This window comes from Vidua macroura, chromosome 9 (genome assembly GCF_024509145.1).
Source record: "Vidua macroura isolate BioBank_ID:100142 chromosome 9, ASM2450914v1, whole genome shotgun sequence".
NCBI lineage: Eukaryota > Metazoa > Chordata > Aves > Passeriformes > Viduidae > Vidua > Vidua macroura.
Genome location: NC_071579.1, coordinates 15,900,919 through 15,917,594, shown reverse-complemented (window position 1 = coordinate 15,917,594; position 16,676 = coordinate 15,900,919). Strand labels below are relative to the sequence as shown.

Genomic DNA, 16,676 nt, shown 5'->3' with positions numbered 1-16,676 from the left:
CCTTCAGCTGTGGTTTCAGTTTGGGCTGCAGGGCTGTTTCAGCCATTAGGGCTCAGCTGTGCTGTGTCTTCCACGGCCATTCAGGCTCTTGGGAGCTTTTGTGCAGCTGAACAGTGCTTGGGGACTTGATGTGGATGGAGAGGGGAGGAAAAAAAGGTTGTTTTCAGCTGGACATATTTCCCAATGGGTTCAACATGCAACAACAGGATAGTTTTACAGACAACTAAAGGAATGATAGAGAGATAGGGAAAAGCAGCTAAGTAAAGATGAAAACAACACAGGGTGTTGTTTAGGGTGGCATTTTGGAAACTCAGCTTCAGTTACAGTCAAGAGTCAACAGTACAGCAGCATTTCAGTTTTCTGATACAGATCAAAAATATCAGAGCCCCATTATTCAAATCACTGATCCACTATTAAATTTATTCTGCTGGGCTGAAGTGGTGTAACAAATTTGAATATTTATTTTCCTACTGATTAGCTAATGCCACTCAAAAAATCAATTGTCTTACTCACTTCCCTATCACTGACTGCCATAAAGATAACATAAAAGCATCAAGCCAGTGAACTTCGTATTGTGTACTCTCCTTAATTCAACAGATATGTGATCATGTGCACATGTTTCATCCAGCTCTAATGTGTTGCTGGGCATTATGTCAATGCACAGATCTTGGTATTGATTACTGTGGAAACACAGCCCAAAGAGCTAGAGTCAGACAGAATGAATCCAAATCTAATCCAAATGTACTGAGACATGTCCTGTTCAAAGTAGTTTCAGAATCAAGATATTTTAGAAAACAGAAAATGTTTTCACAAATACTCCCAAAACTTAATGTCACTTTTAACCCTGTGCAAATGCTTACTTATTAAAGTGACTTATCACGTGAAGCACTTTCTGGAAACTGTTGAACCAGCACCAAATTCAATGCTGTTGTTTAGAGCTCAAAGTAACAGCAAACAGAGAAGATAGCCTTTGCTCCGATCCAGTAAGTACATTAGTAGGACATTAGCATTTATTTACTAGAATAGAAAATTTAAGAAGTTTTCTCTAATATCTGACTACAGTAAAGTTCAGTGCTGGAAAACAAGCATTTCAACTGATTAGGCACTTTGCTACTAGACACAGCATTTTGTCAAAGACAGACACAAAACAAAACCGTGTCATAATAGGCTGGAGACCAGATAACAACCATTAGTCCCTACTGTGAAAACAAACCAGTCTGCACTCATGTATGACTGACTGAACTGATCTGTTTTCAACCTTCCCAGAAATCCTTAATACAATAGGCAAGGCAATTGAGGATGTAAATATCCTAGTGTAAACAGAACATGGAGATTAATACGTCTGTATTTTTTTCAAGCACGTAATTCAATTATACCAAATTGAAACCCAAAACCCAACAGTGAATGGAAATATTGCGCAAGATAAATGCCCATAAAAATATGAACCAGCACAAATTTTACTAGAATTTAGCTTAAAGAGTTCTAGCAATTAACTGCCAAAAGGAAAAAACAAAACCAAAATGGCATACTGCTGTCACTTTGCAAAATCTGTGTCTGGAGGAAAAAAAAGTATACACACACCATTTTAGAAAGAAAAATTTTGACTCAAATTCATATTCACTGAGTCATCAGCAATACATCAAGATTTGATGTAGACTCAACTGAACAATCATGAGTTGGAACATTCTGGTGAGTTGAATGAAATGTTACATAACTATCTACAAATCAATTTACCATGTCAATGACAGTTTGAAAAGTGTAGTTTCCCCCTGAAAAACATTGCTACATTGACAACTGCAATACATTCCACACTTCAGTACCTGAAAAGATTACGAAACACAGTCTCAATGCACACAAAACCAGATACCAATTGAAACACATCCAGTTTCACTGCAGTCATCAACTGAAATAATTTCCTAATCTGTTCACAGCAGCAGTTACAAAAACATCATATTTACATCTATATTTTAAGACAGTCAAACCTATGAGCTGTAGAAGTTGTATAATTGTTAAATCAATATTGAACTTGTCAGAAAACATTGAGGAAATACAGTGACCTACTTGTATACAATCAGTTCTAGTTCCTTCTGAGAACTTAATTAGCTAACACATTTTATGAATAATCAACTTCTACACATGGTCCAAAAGCCTTATCTTGACCAAGAGAATGTAGCAGCAGGACTGTTAGTCAAGTAACTGTTTCCCATTAAATTTGTAAAAGCCTTTGGCAGTGATCTGAAGAATTATTGGACAGAATGCATAATACTTGTATCTCATAATCTTGTGAACAATTCTCAAATACCCAGTACAAGTCAGAGTTGAATAACTATATCCTTCCACTCAGACTAGAGTCTTATAGGACTTGTTCCAACTCTCATGAATTTAATTTTGATACTGAGTTGATAAAAACAACAAATGATGCAGTGATCAAGTCTTAATTCATGGCAAAGTCCCTAATGGAAAAGAAGGGTCAGATCTGTACAAGCACTCATCCTCTCTTCAGTAGGGATGAGGTGGGATGTACACAAATTTGCTTGGTTTAGATCTTCTGATATGATCTTTCCAAATGAGGAAGGTATTTGTGACACAGACTTCTGTCAATTATGGTATGTTAACATTACTGTGTTTTGTTAAGATGAAGACTGTGAGAGCAAGAGAAACCAAAATAAAAGTGAAGCATTTTCTAAACTACAATTTTATAAAAAATACAGGATATATTTTTTTGTAAATCCATGCCAAAATATGAATGTTTGATTTTTGTTAAGCTAATGTTTAACAATTCCTCTTGTTGTCTGTGAGTCCCCCAGTGATCTGCATTCAGAGCAGTATCCCAGGCTGGATCAGGATATTTGTTTATCATCCTTTGTGACAGAGAAGCTTGGGTTGCCTTAGCACATTCCTTAGTCTTTAGGAGACAACACAGAACTCTTACCTCTCTTTTGTTTTACCTCCTGAAGCAGCAGGATATTGGAAATGAGATGTGTTCGGTGGCCTTGATTTTCAATTCCCAGTTTTCTAAGATCAACTTCTGTGAGATGGAATAAGTCCTGTAGCAAATACCAGAGTAAGGAAAATATTATACTATTAATATAGGAGAATTCAAATGTCTTTCAGATATGTTAGCTGTTTCTGGTACCATAAGTTACCTAACAGCAAATGTAAGTATATTTATATTTTATATGAAGGCTCCTTGTCATGATAAGGCACGTCATTGTAGGAATGAGGTATTTTTCTTTTAAAACATTAATTCTTTGTCTCTCAGTTTTTTCTCAAAACAACTCTGGTCAGCTTATCTGGAGAGTTCCTAAAAACTATCACTCCTTTTAGTAAAAGAAAAAAATCCCCAAAAGTGCTAGTATGCCAATTGCACTAATTGTACTTAATGAAGGAAGACAAATCTCAGCATGAACTGATAGGAAAAATGATTTTAGAAAGGAAAGTTTTGTATAATGGAGAGGATATTCACTGTAATAATAGATAACATAAGTTGTGATACTTTTTTGAAGAACAGGAATTTCCATATAATGCATTTGAGTAATCAAAAAAAAAAAAACCTGAACTGTTCTCTTTAATCCACTTTCTCTCTGAAAACTCATTACTATTTTACTTTCAAAATAAACTGCTGAATAACTACAGACATTATTTATAAGGCAGTACAGAATTTCAATTTGATGTTGGTTTATAAGTGGGTACAAAACTTCATTTGATAATGAAAATTTTCAGAACAAATAGAAAATATATCAAAATACATTTCTTTATATTTTTACTGTTCTGTATTTTCACTGTAAATAAGATAAAGAGAGGTACATAGAATGTACAGTATTTTGTTACTAGCAAGTCATGTTACTGAAAGTGGCTTTTTCTAATGGAGATTTGCAATTCAGACCCCAAAACAAAATGAGATTGATTCACTGTGTAAATAAGAAGACAATTGACAAAAAATTTCTAGTGTGAACCACTATTTCTGAAACTTTATTGTAATTTTAAAATCTTTCTTTCAAACTAAAACCACTTCAAAATCCTGACATTATTTGCTTTAGACTGAATAGTGCTCAAATTACTGAAAGCCTCAATTTCTTACGTCACTAATACTGTTTTAAAAGAAAAAAAGTTGGTACTAATGTTGAATTCACATGTCAGTAGAAATGATTTTTCAGCTTTGGCAACAGAGGGCCCCAATGCTTGTCTCAAAGACCCAACATACTTCTCCCAAATCCCAAAATCATCCTCCAAGAAAAACAATAAAGGACTACAAATGCAATATGCATGCTCTTCAAACTTCAGCAAAAAGTTTGTAAGAAGGAACACAACTAAGATTGTTGATAACTCCAGTACTGAACAGCAGATGCTTAGGGTAACACAATAGAAGCTTTTATAGACACATTTCTGTTGGGGTTTTTTTAGTAGCTTTAAAGATCTTACTTAACATTTTCTCAAAAATTTTATTGAAAAAGGACAATTCTCACCTCTATACCACCATATTGTTCAAAGAGTGTGCAATATTCTGCAAGACCGAGCTGGGTCAGCCAGTTAGAAATGGGTAGATACTTCATTTTCTATTCCTTCGCAATGCCTAAGACTCTGAAAAACAAAACCAAATTACAAATAACTTTGCTTAGGAATGTTAAACTGAACTCAGAAAGCACTTCATAAATGCAAGTTCCACTATTATGGCCAAAGAGATTAACACTTTTTTGGTTGTATGGTAAAAGGTAGTTATCTGTGCATTAAGAGTTTTACCTTTAATTCACTGTTCCATTGTAATTCTCACACAAGCAGGAAATGTTGAATACTATACTTTGTTTAGCTCTTGCAGTTGAATTAATCTTTTAGAAGATGAATCAGAGTCACTTGATACTGCAGTATCAAGTGAAATATACTCAGCCTTAGTATTCAAAGAATGTTTCTCAATACCTTGTTCAGTGAGAACATCATTCTTCTTACACGTGTGACACATGAAGAAGGGCATTAAATGAAAAGAATAGTAAAAGGAGCAGTGTGTTCTGTACCAATATGAAGGATGAAAATGAAACTGCATTCTTATAAGACAGTCAAAATGACTAAGATTCTGTGGTGGGTGTTTGTCCAAGGTGGGAACACAGCTAAAGTCAACCTGTTAAAGAATATTTCTAAGGAAAAAAGCAACTGAAAGACTTTTACAGTTTGTTCTCATTATGTCATTTGAATTTGAGTTACCTGTAAATTAAAATATTTTTCATGACTTTTTTCCCCAGTTGCTAAGATAAAATAATAGGTAGACATTAAGATGGACATATGATGATAAAGATAAAAGACATAAAATAATATATATCAGAAGATAAAAGACAATGATAAAAGCCATAAAATACTCTCCCACTATCACTGCTCCATGTAAGCAGTTATGCAAGATCTGCACAGACAAATACTTAAGCTTCCAAGAATTGCTGCATTTCTGAAGACATGTCTATGTGCAAGTTTGAGCATAGCCCAAATCAATTCAAGGATGCCCAATTCTAAATCTGTAACTTGTGGTCTGAACATTTTTTGTCCAAGCACTGATGCCAGAAGCAGGAAATGCTCATGTTCAGACACCTAGTGCATTTAATTGTATATTTTTGTTATTTTATTTTCAGTTGAAGATCTTTCTGTCATCTATACTTGAGAAGAACTAGTTGCTTATTAGCTCTGGATAAACCAACTGTAATTATGACTTTTCATCTACAAACCACATGTTCTAATACATCTGCCTACTCTGAACACACAAGAAGCTGCCCCAAAGGCTGGCACGTTATGGTCAGCAAAGAATCAGTGTTGCTTTCTGTGAGATGGGAAAAACCATTTAGCTTTGACTTTTTTTTTTTTTCTTTTTTTTTTTTTTTTTTTTTTTTTTTTTTTTTTTTTTTAATAAAAATTGCAAACCAAAAAATACTGTTCTGCAGAAAGGTAGGCCACGGTAGCAGTATTATTTGTGTCAGTGGACAATACATTCCTAGAAATGTTTTAAAAGCATTTCAGATAGAACAGCAACTGTTAGTAATATACAAAATGTTTTGGACCAGACATTGCTTTGGAAGTCTCTGTGAATTTTGCCTCAGTACTCATCCTTGGAAAAAAAGTCAAAATGGTTGCACTTCAGAAACACATATACAGTTACACCATGGAAGTGGTAATTCTGGAATTTATCACTTCATAGTCTGTCAAAGAACAAACCTGCTAATTTGCAAGTCACATTGTGAAATCCCTCTACTGTTCATTGGAATACTGTGTTATATTATTTGCTTTATTGCAGATTTTTCATTATTGTGAAAATATTGCAGGCTATGGGTAATGAGCATACATCTAAAGAACTGTGGCATTCCAGTAACTAAAGAGTATCTTGTGGAATAACATTGACCAGAAAATCTACACATTTAATTTACACAGCACAAAAGAATTTCCTTGAGGAATGTGAAAGCCGCAGAGAACATTCTTATGTGAGGCGAGGACAAGCTCAGCCACTGACATCTTTCATTTATGGCTTGCTTTAAACAGGTACTTTCAGATTGCAAGACGGTCAGCATGAAGGGCATATGATTCTCAGAGAGATAAAAGGAAAACCACAGCTAGCTGGCTAAAACATAAATAAAACCATGGATAAATACCTCTTTTCTGGTTCATACATTGTAAAGTAAGAGACTTCAAATTTATTGTCATAAAGGAGCTTGTTTTCAAAACTGTTTAACAACTTCAGTAAGAATATATATTTTTAAGACTACAAATTTTATATTTAATTGTGAATACTTAAGATTCCATATTAGCATATGACAACTAAAAAAATCTACAGTAATTGCTAGAAGTCATTACGCTTATCATCCCAGAACAAAGAAAAATTTTGCACTAAGCATGAAAGGAATCCCAGAATTTCCACAGAGCAACATTCTCTTTACCAATACAGTGATAAACAGTGACTATCTAATCTTACTTGGCCGGCTGCATTTGCTGTTATTAATTTATACCAAAAAAAACCCAAACCAACAATAAATGCAAACCAAAATACTGATACCCCTGTTGTCCCAACCCTCATACAAAACAAAATTCAAACCCTTCTATGATAAGGTACTAAGAAATACAAGATTCATTGCTTTCAAATATACTGCAATTACACCTTTGAATGGGATTATTTATGGCACACTTTTACATGCTATTAAGTCTTTGCTAACACCTTGGTAGACTTATCCTTTTTGTTTCAATGAAAAATTTTTCCAACAACTGAAGGAGAAAAACGTTCCCTTTCTCTCACAAGGCAATTAATTGTCTTTCTGGTCTTTCTGCTAATGGTAGTTTTGGTGAATAAACTCAAGTAACTCTTATTTAACCCATGTTACACTGTTCATTGGATGCAGGGTACAGCCTAGTGGTCAGGATTCAAGAGATATTAACAGCCTTATCAAGGTTAAGAGTAAAATGGAATTGCAAAACAAATTGTAAAACCCACTAAATATATCATTATGAGATGTGGTTGCAAGCAGAGGGAGATTCCTATTATTCTACTTTTACACTATTTATTTTTATCTCTGAAAACAGGATTAATTTTTCCTCAAGGCAGGTAATGTCAACACTTTTTAAGATGCAAAATATGATTATGAACACACTGGCAAAGTGTGGGGCAGATTTTGGGCACATATATTTTCCCTACTAAGAAATTAATATCCTTCCTTTCCAGGTAAAGGAAGAGAAGAAAAATTAAAATGACAGCATTTGTATTTGTGTATTGCAGAGAAATACAAGTTCTGTGTTCTATTTATCTATTCTAAAAACTATCTGTTCCTGTACATTTAAGGACCTGCAAAAAGAGATCATCATAGGTTTAGTCAGGTCACCAGATTTTTAGGATAGAACCACTAAGGCTACATGACTTGCTTCTATTTATTCAGTTAGACTTCTGTTGTTACTTAACAAGCTCAAGAGTGAATTTATTCTGGACTCCTTACATGGAAGGTCTTGCAGAACCATCCACATAATTTATATAATTTCATGGGTTTTCACATAAAAAGAAACAATTTAAATCCCACCTGGGTTTGTAGCCTTCTATTTCTGAACACCACCTGTTCAGAGGCTTTATGAAATCAAGTTACTGCTAAAAAGTTATGAAATGAGCAATAATGGGAGATTCCTAGCACAGCCCTCTGGTCTACTGAGCTGAACTTTTGCTTTCAGAGTGCTTTCCTGCATTCTTTCTCACAGTTGTAGTCATGTATATTGGGGCACACGTGATGCAAATGCACAGAGAAAGGAGCTTTATAAGTAGCTTTGAAATCCAGTGGTTCACACTACAGTGCTTTACTAGACTGATAAGTCATTGGTTCTTTCCTCTATCACAGTATCCCAGAAGCATTAAAAGATGCTGCTGCTGACATTGCCTTGTGACACTGCAAACACAAGGTAAGTTAATATGTAATGTCAGGTTCTGAATGCAGCTATAGTTTTGTCAAATTAGCATCACTAATTTTTAAAAAGTGTGTATGACAAAGGTACCACGATTGAGTAACTCCAAATCACAGTGTGATTATAGTAAGTATTCCAGGCACAGTAATTCATGCTCCTTTTTCAGTGTCCCTTTGGATTCAGGCAGTAATATGACAAGGCCAAGCCACATATCATGGTATAATCCTGTCCCCAGCAAAATTACTCATGTGAGTCAGCAGAGCCAGCAATTTCATCTCATCTGGAAAATAATTTCCCTTATTGTGCCTTTTCTGTTTCAGCAAAATTGACTTGGATTGTACTTCCAAATTAAAACTAGCCTCCTGCTGTGACAAAATAATTTATTAGTATTAATTGATTTATTGGACACTTGCCCAAGTAAGTTTACTTAAGGTTTTTAATCACTTGAATTTGGCATGCTTTCCTAACTTGAATGAAAGGCCCATCAGTTTTGTTTCCAGGTAGATTGTGATGTACTTCCACTTCAGATGTACTTTTATCTTTTCCTGTCATTAATGAAATCAACAAAGCCTCTACATTACAGCCTCTTAAATCTGACCTTTCCATGCAACATCATGCACACCTCAGGTCCTATGTTGTGGCACTGAGTAATAACACTGACCAAAGGTCTGTCCCCTTTGCTGATCACAACTATTTGTGCTTAACTAAGCAATTCATTCAGGAATGTTGTATTGTAATGCATGTTCGAGTGGCAGGAAATTTCTGTCATTTATGTGCCAATTTCTGAATGCTGGAGAATGAAAAATTTTTAAAAAATTAAAAATTGGAAGTGGTCATGAAGCTTGTGATGTCACATCTCAGAGATCTTACCACCATAATACAAAAAAACTACCTCTTCTTTGCAGACCAGGTCATAATTCTATTTCTCCTCTCTCTTCTTTAAAAAATTTGCCAAGTGCAAGACATGTTGTAAGTAGTACAGTTAATTTTCAAAAATACACAGATTTACAATTTAATATCTTTATCAAAAGACAACTGTTTTGTAAAAGGAATACTAAAGGCAGAATGGGAAAGCCATAAGGTATCAGTCAATGACCTCAAAGCTTGCTTCATCTCCACAGAAGCCTTAAAATTTTTGGTGAGAAAAGTAACCTTCTTCTCTGAGATTTGTTTCTACAGTAATGGTAATTTGCCATAATTTCCATGACACTTGTTCTAGCCTACTGCCTTAAATAAATTTTGCAGTTAAGAATTGGACAAGGTTCTCCTAACCTAATAAAGCTATGAGCTTGTAATGCACTTACTAAAGTCTGTTATAAAGCCAAGTCCATCTTTTCTGCTAACAAAAAGGGAAGGGTACCTGCAAGCTGGGGCAAGAGACAAAAGCAGCAGAAATACCTGAAAAGCAATCCACCAGCAGAATCAAAGTGTCAGACACTGATCAAACAAATGTTGGTGCTATGCACTGGTCACTCTAGAGAAAGCATTTATTGGGCCAAAGTCTGTGGCTAAAAGGAGTTGGAAACTAGGACCAAAAATTCCTTCCTCTCTGTATTCACAGGAACAGAGCTTGGTACATTGCACATAAACTGGATGACATCACATGTAAATGATCTCCATTCTTTTTTTCAGGTAGGAACAATATGCAAAACCTTGATGTTTTGGTTAACTCTGCATGAAAAGCAATAATAGTGAACAAGTACTCATTGTGTAATAATTAGTACAATCAGATTCCAACTCCAGACTTGTATGAAAAGACATCTTATAAGGGAAGAACTACCTAACTAAGAAAGTTTTATAGATGGGAATGTGAACTATGTAGAATCCTTGTCCACAGAGCATCAAGGGTGAAGAGGGAAAAAGAAAGCATAAGAACATAATGTAAAAAAAGGCTTATGTTCTTACAGTGATGATGGGGTGACAAAATGAAGCAAAGAAATAAAATGATCAAAGTAGTACCTCTGATAAACTCTGCTATAACATGTATAAAAAACACAAGAAAATCACGAAAAAAAGATCACGAAAAGAGAGACTTGACCTGGTAGAGAAAATTACCCAGAAAAAGGGGCTGTTATTTCAAGGAAACTCAGGTGTCTTTTTTCCTTCACTGTACATGCACAAAAAAGCTTGTGCTGCCTCAAAGCAAGCAATGGCAAGGAGCTGCTTATACAGCAAAAGTGAAAATTTGAGACATTAAGCATCCAGTCAAATCCTGCTACAGGTTATGGACTCTCTGCCATCCAAGACAGTGTCTGCATGCAAACATAAACCCTTAAATGTATCCTGGACTGCAAAATAAAGCAACTGAGGCACAGACTTCCTTACTTTGGCCAACTGTGTTCTGGGAGCAACTACAGTAAAAAGATTGGTAATCTTTTTTTTTTTTTCTCTAGAGCAATCTGAAAGTCTTTTAAGCATGCCAAGTTGATGTATTCTTAAACAGTCCCTTTGTCTCTTAATGAAAGGACAGGCTTGATTAAGGTCTCTATCTCTTTATCCCATGGGAGTCTATGCAGAAGCTGTATTACTGAAAAGTGACCAAAACACACATTTTACTAGAATCATATTTCATGATTTGTTGAGAAGAGATGAGTACAGGAAAACAGCAATAAAACAAGGCAAAACTGTGTACCACCAAATATACCACTGTCTTGCAACACTTCATTTGCAAACAGAGCAAAACAAGCACTTAAATTCAAGCAGTGGCTCTATTACATTGCATTTAAAATACAAATGAAAGAATGTCCCACCAAAACTTCTAAACCACCACATTTTAAAGTCATAATCAGTATTTGCAATGTAATTTTTAAACAAACAAACAAAAAGGATATTTTAAAAATCCTAAGACTGTGTACATATAAGATTTAACTTTTATTCTTCTTTCCTCTGTTTTTGGAATTTCTTGGCATTTCATCTCAAGCTTTTCCCCTAACTCTGACTATTAAAACATAATTTAAAATTCTGAAATTCTCAAAGTTCTATGGAAAACTTGAAATTTAAAATGAATTGTAATCTTTCAGAAATACATTTAATTTTTGCCATAATGTAAATGACAAATGTAAGTTTGCTTGTAGGATACCATAAGCTGCAAGCTTCTTTTCATATTCATATTGCCACCAATTAGCAGTTTGTGTACTACAAGCTAGGTAGACATAGGTGAACTTTATAGATTGTTTATAGTTACACTGTGAACTATCACATTTTCATCAAATGAGTTAAATTAAAGCACAAGTCTGATAATCTTATAGGGTAAGGATATGATGACAACTCCTCCTAGTGGAAGCACATCTGACACAATAAAACTCAGAAAAATACAGATTTCCTAGGTATCATGCTAGGTTTTTGCTGGTACTAGCTAGCTCGGCACTTTTTCTACCCTTTACTGAATTAAACTAGTCTCATCCAACTTTTCAGTACTATAGAAAAACATCTTTGGGCTTTTAAGGAAGGTGAAAATCATTTCACTTTAAAGCTTGCTGTTACATGGTTTCTACACATAGCTGAGAATCAGGTTTCAAATGAATCTAAAGCCATCTTTTAATGTAGGACTATGTGTCACCACCATCTCTGAAAACTGTGGGTGAGACTGATGTGATGTAAAGTAACTTACATTTATCATGAACAACGAAGCTCTGCTGATTTACTGCTGCTGGGAGTGCAGCTCGCCGTGGCTCCTTTTTGTTTCCTCTTTCACTCATACTTTGTTTCGACTGTGCCAGGAATGATTTCCATGTGAATGAATTCCCTGCACTTATCTGAATAGACTACTCTGTTCACCCAATTCCATCTCCAAGGCTCAGACTGTCACAGACATTACACATGCTGTTCAGCCTGAACCTAGACAAGTGGTTTCACCAGAATAGCTCAGAGCAGACAGAGCTATTAAGAATATGCAGTATCAAGCAATATGCTGAACAGCTATCAGTACTCTAACTCATTTATTTTAGTCCTGATTTACTTCATGTTTCCTTGCTCAAATGGTTTTAAGTCCAAAATATTTTTGGTGAAATTTTGAGAAATTGTTGTGAAGGATGTAAGGATATTGGATTATTTGAAAAGAAACTATTAGCATAAATATTGTTGGCAGTCTAGGCACTGAAGGGATACTTCTAACATGGATTTTTTTGTCAATCCAACATTTAGCAAATCTGTTGCAGACTACAGAGGAACAAATACAAAACATTACTCAACTTGTATATGCTGTTCTGGCCAATGTTTGTGTAAAGATAAATAGTCTACAAAGTACCAATCAGGAGTTAAATACATACTGACTCAGCAACTACACAGCAGATTTTCATGCCAGACATCTCACAAAAAATGCCACAGACATCAAGCTACTTTATGTCAGACTTCAAATCAGGTGGTTTTAGTTGGTGGGATGTCAATATTATCATCAGTAGCTTACAAGAAACAACTAAGACAGTGGTTCATCATTCTTTATCTACTACTTATGGAAGGCATAGACTAACCACCCTTCATTTATTTTCCTTACATATAGGAGTGTAACTTTCTCCATTGAATAAGACTGTGTGGCTTAATATTCTTAATTATTAAGCCGAAGTTCTAAAACAGAAGCAGCAGTTTTTCACACAATCTTATTCAATGGGAAACATGATGTCACTCATGTCCTGGGTAGCAAAAAGAGAAATGAGTTTAAAAGATGGTCTGTGCAGATAAAACAACAAATAAAAAGCTATTTAAAACAAAGACAGACACAACCAATATCTCTGAAATTTTTTACAGAATTAATTACTAACAGCTGTGGTGACATGCTGGGGTAGTAAATATACCTGTATACTTATGTTCTTACAACACTTCTATAAGCAAAAGTTTGTCCTAGGAAGAGCCTTTTGGTCCAATTAATGCAAATGTTCTTGCATTGCACATGGAATGCAGATGTGGCACAAAGCTGCTCCACTAATACAACTTAGTTCAAACAATTTTGAAAGTATCACTTTGCTCTTGCAGATTTTAACAACACTTGACCCAGTGTATGAGTGTATGGGCAGTTCCCTAACTCTATCTCTACAGCCAGATTAGTCATTGTACATTCTCCTGCCATAAGTCTAAAAATGAATCTCCTGTGTATGTTTTTTGATTCCCAGAAATGGCAAATGTTTGTGCTTAATGCAGGTGATATCACAGCAATCAAGTGATCAAGTATTAATGAACCCAGTACATCACCAGAACAGACTAGTAGAAATCTCCAAATACATTCAGTACAAGCAACTTAGCAGATCTTTTGAAGGCTAGAGCCAATTGTAGCAGTATTTATGTGATCAGACTCAAATGAATAAATAGAATTATGATAATCAAACACACAGAAAATGTTGGGCACTACTGTCTAGTAAATCTTTCCTCTTTCTGTGTGTCTGTGTGGTCTTTTGTAGCTAGATGGGAATTCATCCTACCTGCACAAGCAGTGTGTTAGTTCAGTGCTGAAATTGAGCCAGTATTCACTCTTAAAAAGACTCCACAGCTGCTTCTCAGCTTGAACAGCCAGAGCCTATAAAGCACCCAACAGTAACAGACTGTAAGTACATATGCCATATAATCAGAAATCTGATTAAAGCTAGCATGCTAAGCTCTCTGTGCAGAGAGGGATGAAGAAGAAAGGAGTTTACCCAGAAGTTCCTCACCTCCACTGCACCAACTCTACCATTTGTGTGGTCAGATGCTAAGCTGGATACATGAAATGGTCCTATTACACAAAATTGTGCCCCTGCACAGTGTGTGTTTTTTAAAAAATGTGCAGATCCAGGACCACGGCCTGTCTCAAGTTCTATAACTACTACTTACTGCAATGGGCTTCTGAAATGTTTTATCATTTAATACATTCCTGTTCAGCTCTTCCACCCTTCAGAATAGGAAGGAAATAGTAGGACTGCCATATTTTTAATAAGGCTGCTCAGAGACACAGAACTTTTGAAAAAGCTCAGCGATTTTTTTATTTTTAATTTTTTAAAAAAATATTCTTTTTATTTGCCTTCTGCTGTTTGAAACTTTATGGTTAACTTAGGTCTGTCTTTCAAGAAATTCTGTAAATTTGTGTTCTACAAATAATACAGGGTTTTTTTTAAAAGGCTGAGCTATTCACATGACTAATTAACTCTAGGATTTGAGTGTTGTCTAATCTACCAAAATTGATTTGTGATAAGAATCAAACTGGCAGCAGAAATAACAAAAAAATACATCGCAGGTGTGTTTGCTAAATCATGACCAACAGACACATGTGCTCTCAAGTTGTGCTTCATTCTGCACCCACATGGCAGTTTTTGCAGTGTAAGAAAAGGAAGGACTATGGTGGCACTTCTCACATACCCATCTACATCAATCTTCTTGACTTAAGAAACTGGCAAATGTAGTTTGAGTGAGCCAAGCTGATTTTGCATTGAAATTAATTAGAACAGAAAGTTTAGTTTAACTCAGCTTGGTTTCTCCTTTACTGCAAGAGTTTAGTAGTCCTGAGCCTTTTTACTCTGCAACCTGCCTTTGCTCTTGTGTATATATATTACTGCTTGGCTGCTCTAAACTCCTGAACTATGTAGTTAACAACAGGATTTGTCTTCTCCTTCCTACTCTTTGCCTCTCACTCCTCCTCATTAGTCTGGTACTCCAAGCCACAAAGTCATGCCTGGTACATTTTCCTATCTATTTATGCACTCATTTTTGCTGACTTTTGTTTTACAGCAAAGTGATAAGAACTGTTTAGGGGTTAGGAGCAGAACATAACATGCTAGTCACTACCTCCAGATTAAAAAAGCTGCATGATATGCAATTAAAAGAAAACCAACAACTTTGAAATTAAAAATAATTTAGTCTTAAATTCTACACCCTCAGAAAGTAAAACCACTTGCTGATTTGTTTCTTTTTAATCAACCCATAATTAAAAAGGAAAAGTAGTGTATTTCCTGAAGATGATCAAGAACCAGAGAATCATTTGGTTGGAAAAGACCTTTAAGATAATCAAGATCAAATAAGCAGGTTTATTAAAATAAACTATTGTATTCAATAAGAATGATTCTGTAAGGCACTGGGCACAAAGCTGGAAAAAGAACGTTTTAATATAAATTTTAACTTCAGATTGATGTTTTCTAAATGGAATGTCCTTGTATACATGGCAGTTAGGGCTGGAATTCACAATACTACGTAACTTGCACTGAGACAACTAGCAATAAAAAAATGGCTGAGTATCACTAAAATTTGGGCTAAAAATCATAACACATAGGAAGCTGCTTTATGGAGAGCTAAGCCATAAAGAGCAAGATGGGTCATAACCTCATTAACTTTTTTAGTAAGTCAATCTATCTGTAAGTCAGACAGATCCTTTACTTACAAGTGATTGCATATGCAAAAAGCAATAACTTGGTTTGTAGCACACCTTTGGACCCAAACAGCTAACAAGTTTAAATGTTAAAACACTTGGGTTCCAGTTGGAGAAAATACTAGTAGCAAGTCAGGAATTTCTTTGAATCATCTGAGCTTACACACAAAAATGCTACTAGTCATATTTTTGCAAATTCAGGGCAAGTCTCATAAACAAAGAGACTTCCTTTCCCTTTGAAGATATGGTATAGGCAGTGCCAGGAGTACTAGAGACAGATAAAAAGCACCACAGGTAGATAAAACAAAATGCTGAGCCAGTCTTAACTTGCAATGCCAATTCAAATTTGTTCAGAGTATTTTTGATTAATTTTGTGGTAGCAAGCTTAATTCCTTACCAAATCTGTCTACATAACAGCTTTATTGGTATTTCTGCAGATAGCACAAAGGATTTTCAGTCCCTTCCTGTTTCCCTGCTACTCTGTGATGTGGTGTTATTGCATTCAAGGCATGAAGCATCCTTAAATGGAGGCGGGATTCTATTGATTTCTCAGTCATCACCACTGAGCTTTCCTTACCTGCTTCTGTTCTGCAGAGTTCCACATGACAAGCTCCCACTGACACTGTGCTGTACATTGACCCTCTTCCTCAGAAGCTCTCCAGCCTCACCTCACCATATTCTCTAACAGTTTGCTTCAAGAACAGCACAAGTGCAGAGACAGGATGATCCATACTGGTGCAGTGCAGGACACCTTCCGGTAGAACTTTGGTTCTCAAGTGTAATTTAGAGGATCTCAGCTGAGGTTCAGAGGAAAGGTGATTGCTTCAGCCAAGCCCTTAATTTGCAGCAATATCTGAACACCTGGTCAGGGACACAGGTATAGCTTAGTTTGAGTTAAAATCCTAATGCATTGCAGCTGAAGCACTGGGCTCCTGTAGTATTACTTTGC

At 35.5% G+C, this 16,676-nt stretch overlaps 1 protein-coding gene and 1 long non-coding RNA gene across 3 annotated transcripts in view; one reads left to right on the top strand and one right to left on the bottom strand.

Moving 5' to 3' along the window:
- The window catches only part of BCAR3 (BCAR3 adaptor protein, NSP family member), a 98,095-nt gene that overhangs the window by 64,568 nt on the left and 16,851 nt on the right, over nt 1-16,676 (bottom strand). For both annotated transcript variants that reach the window (XM_053985397.1, XM_053985398.1), the window contains exons 3-4: nt 4,467-4,581; nt 2,933-3,047 (exon numbers count right to left, since the gene is read on the bottom strand). In XM_053985397.1, the coding sequence (XP_053841372.1) occupies nt 2,933-3,047; nt 4,467-4,553 (202 nt within the window). In that variant the 5' untranslated portion in view covers nt 4,554-4,581. The remainder of the gene's footprint in view (nt 1-2,932; nt 3,048-4,466; nt 4,582-16,676) is intronic.
- Nucleotides 2,978-6,619, top strand: LOC128811641 (uncharacterized). The gene is made up of 2 exons (XR_008438412.1): nt 2,978-3,064; nt 6,511-6,619. It is a non-coding gene; the product is annotated as an uncharacterized LOC128811641 (long non-coding RNA).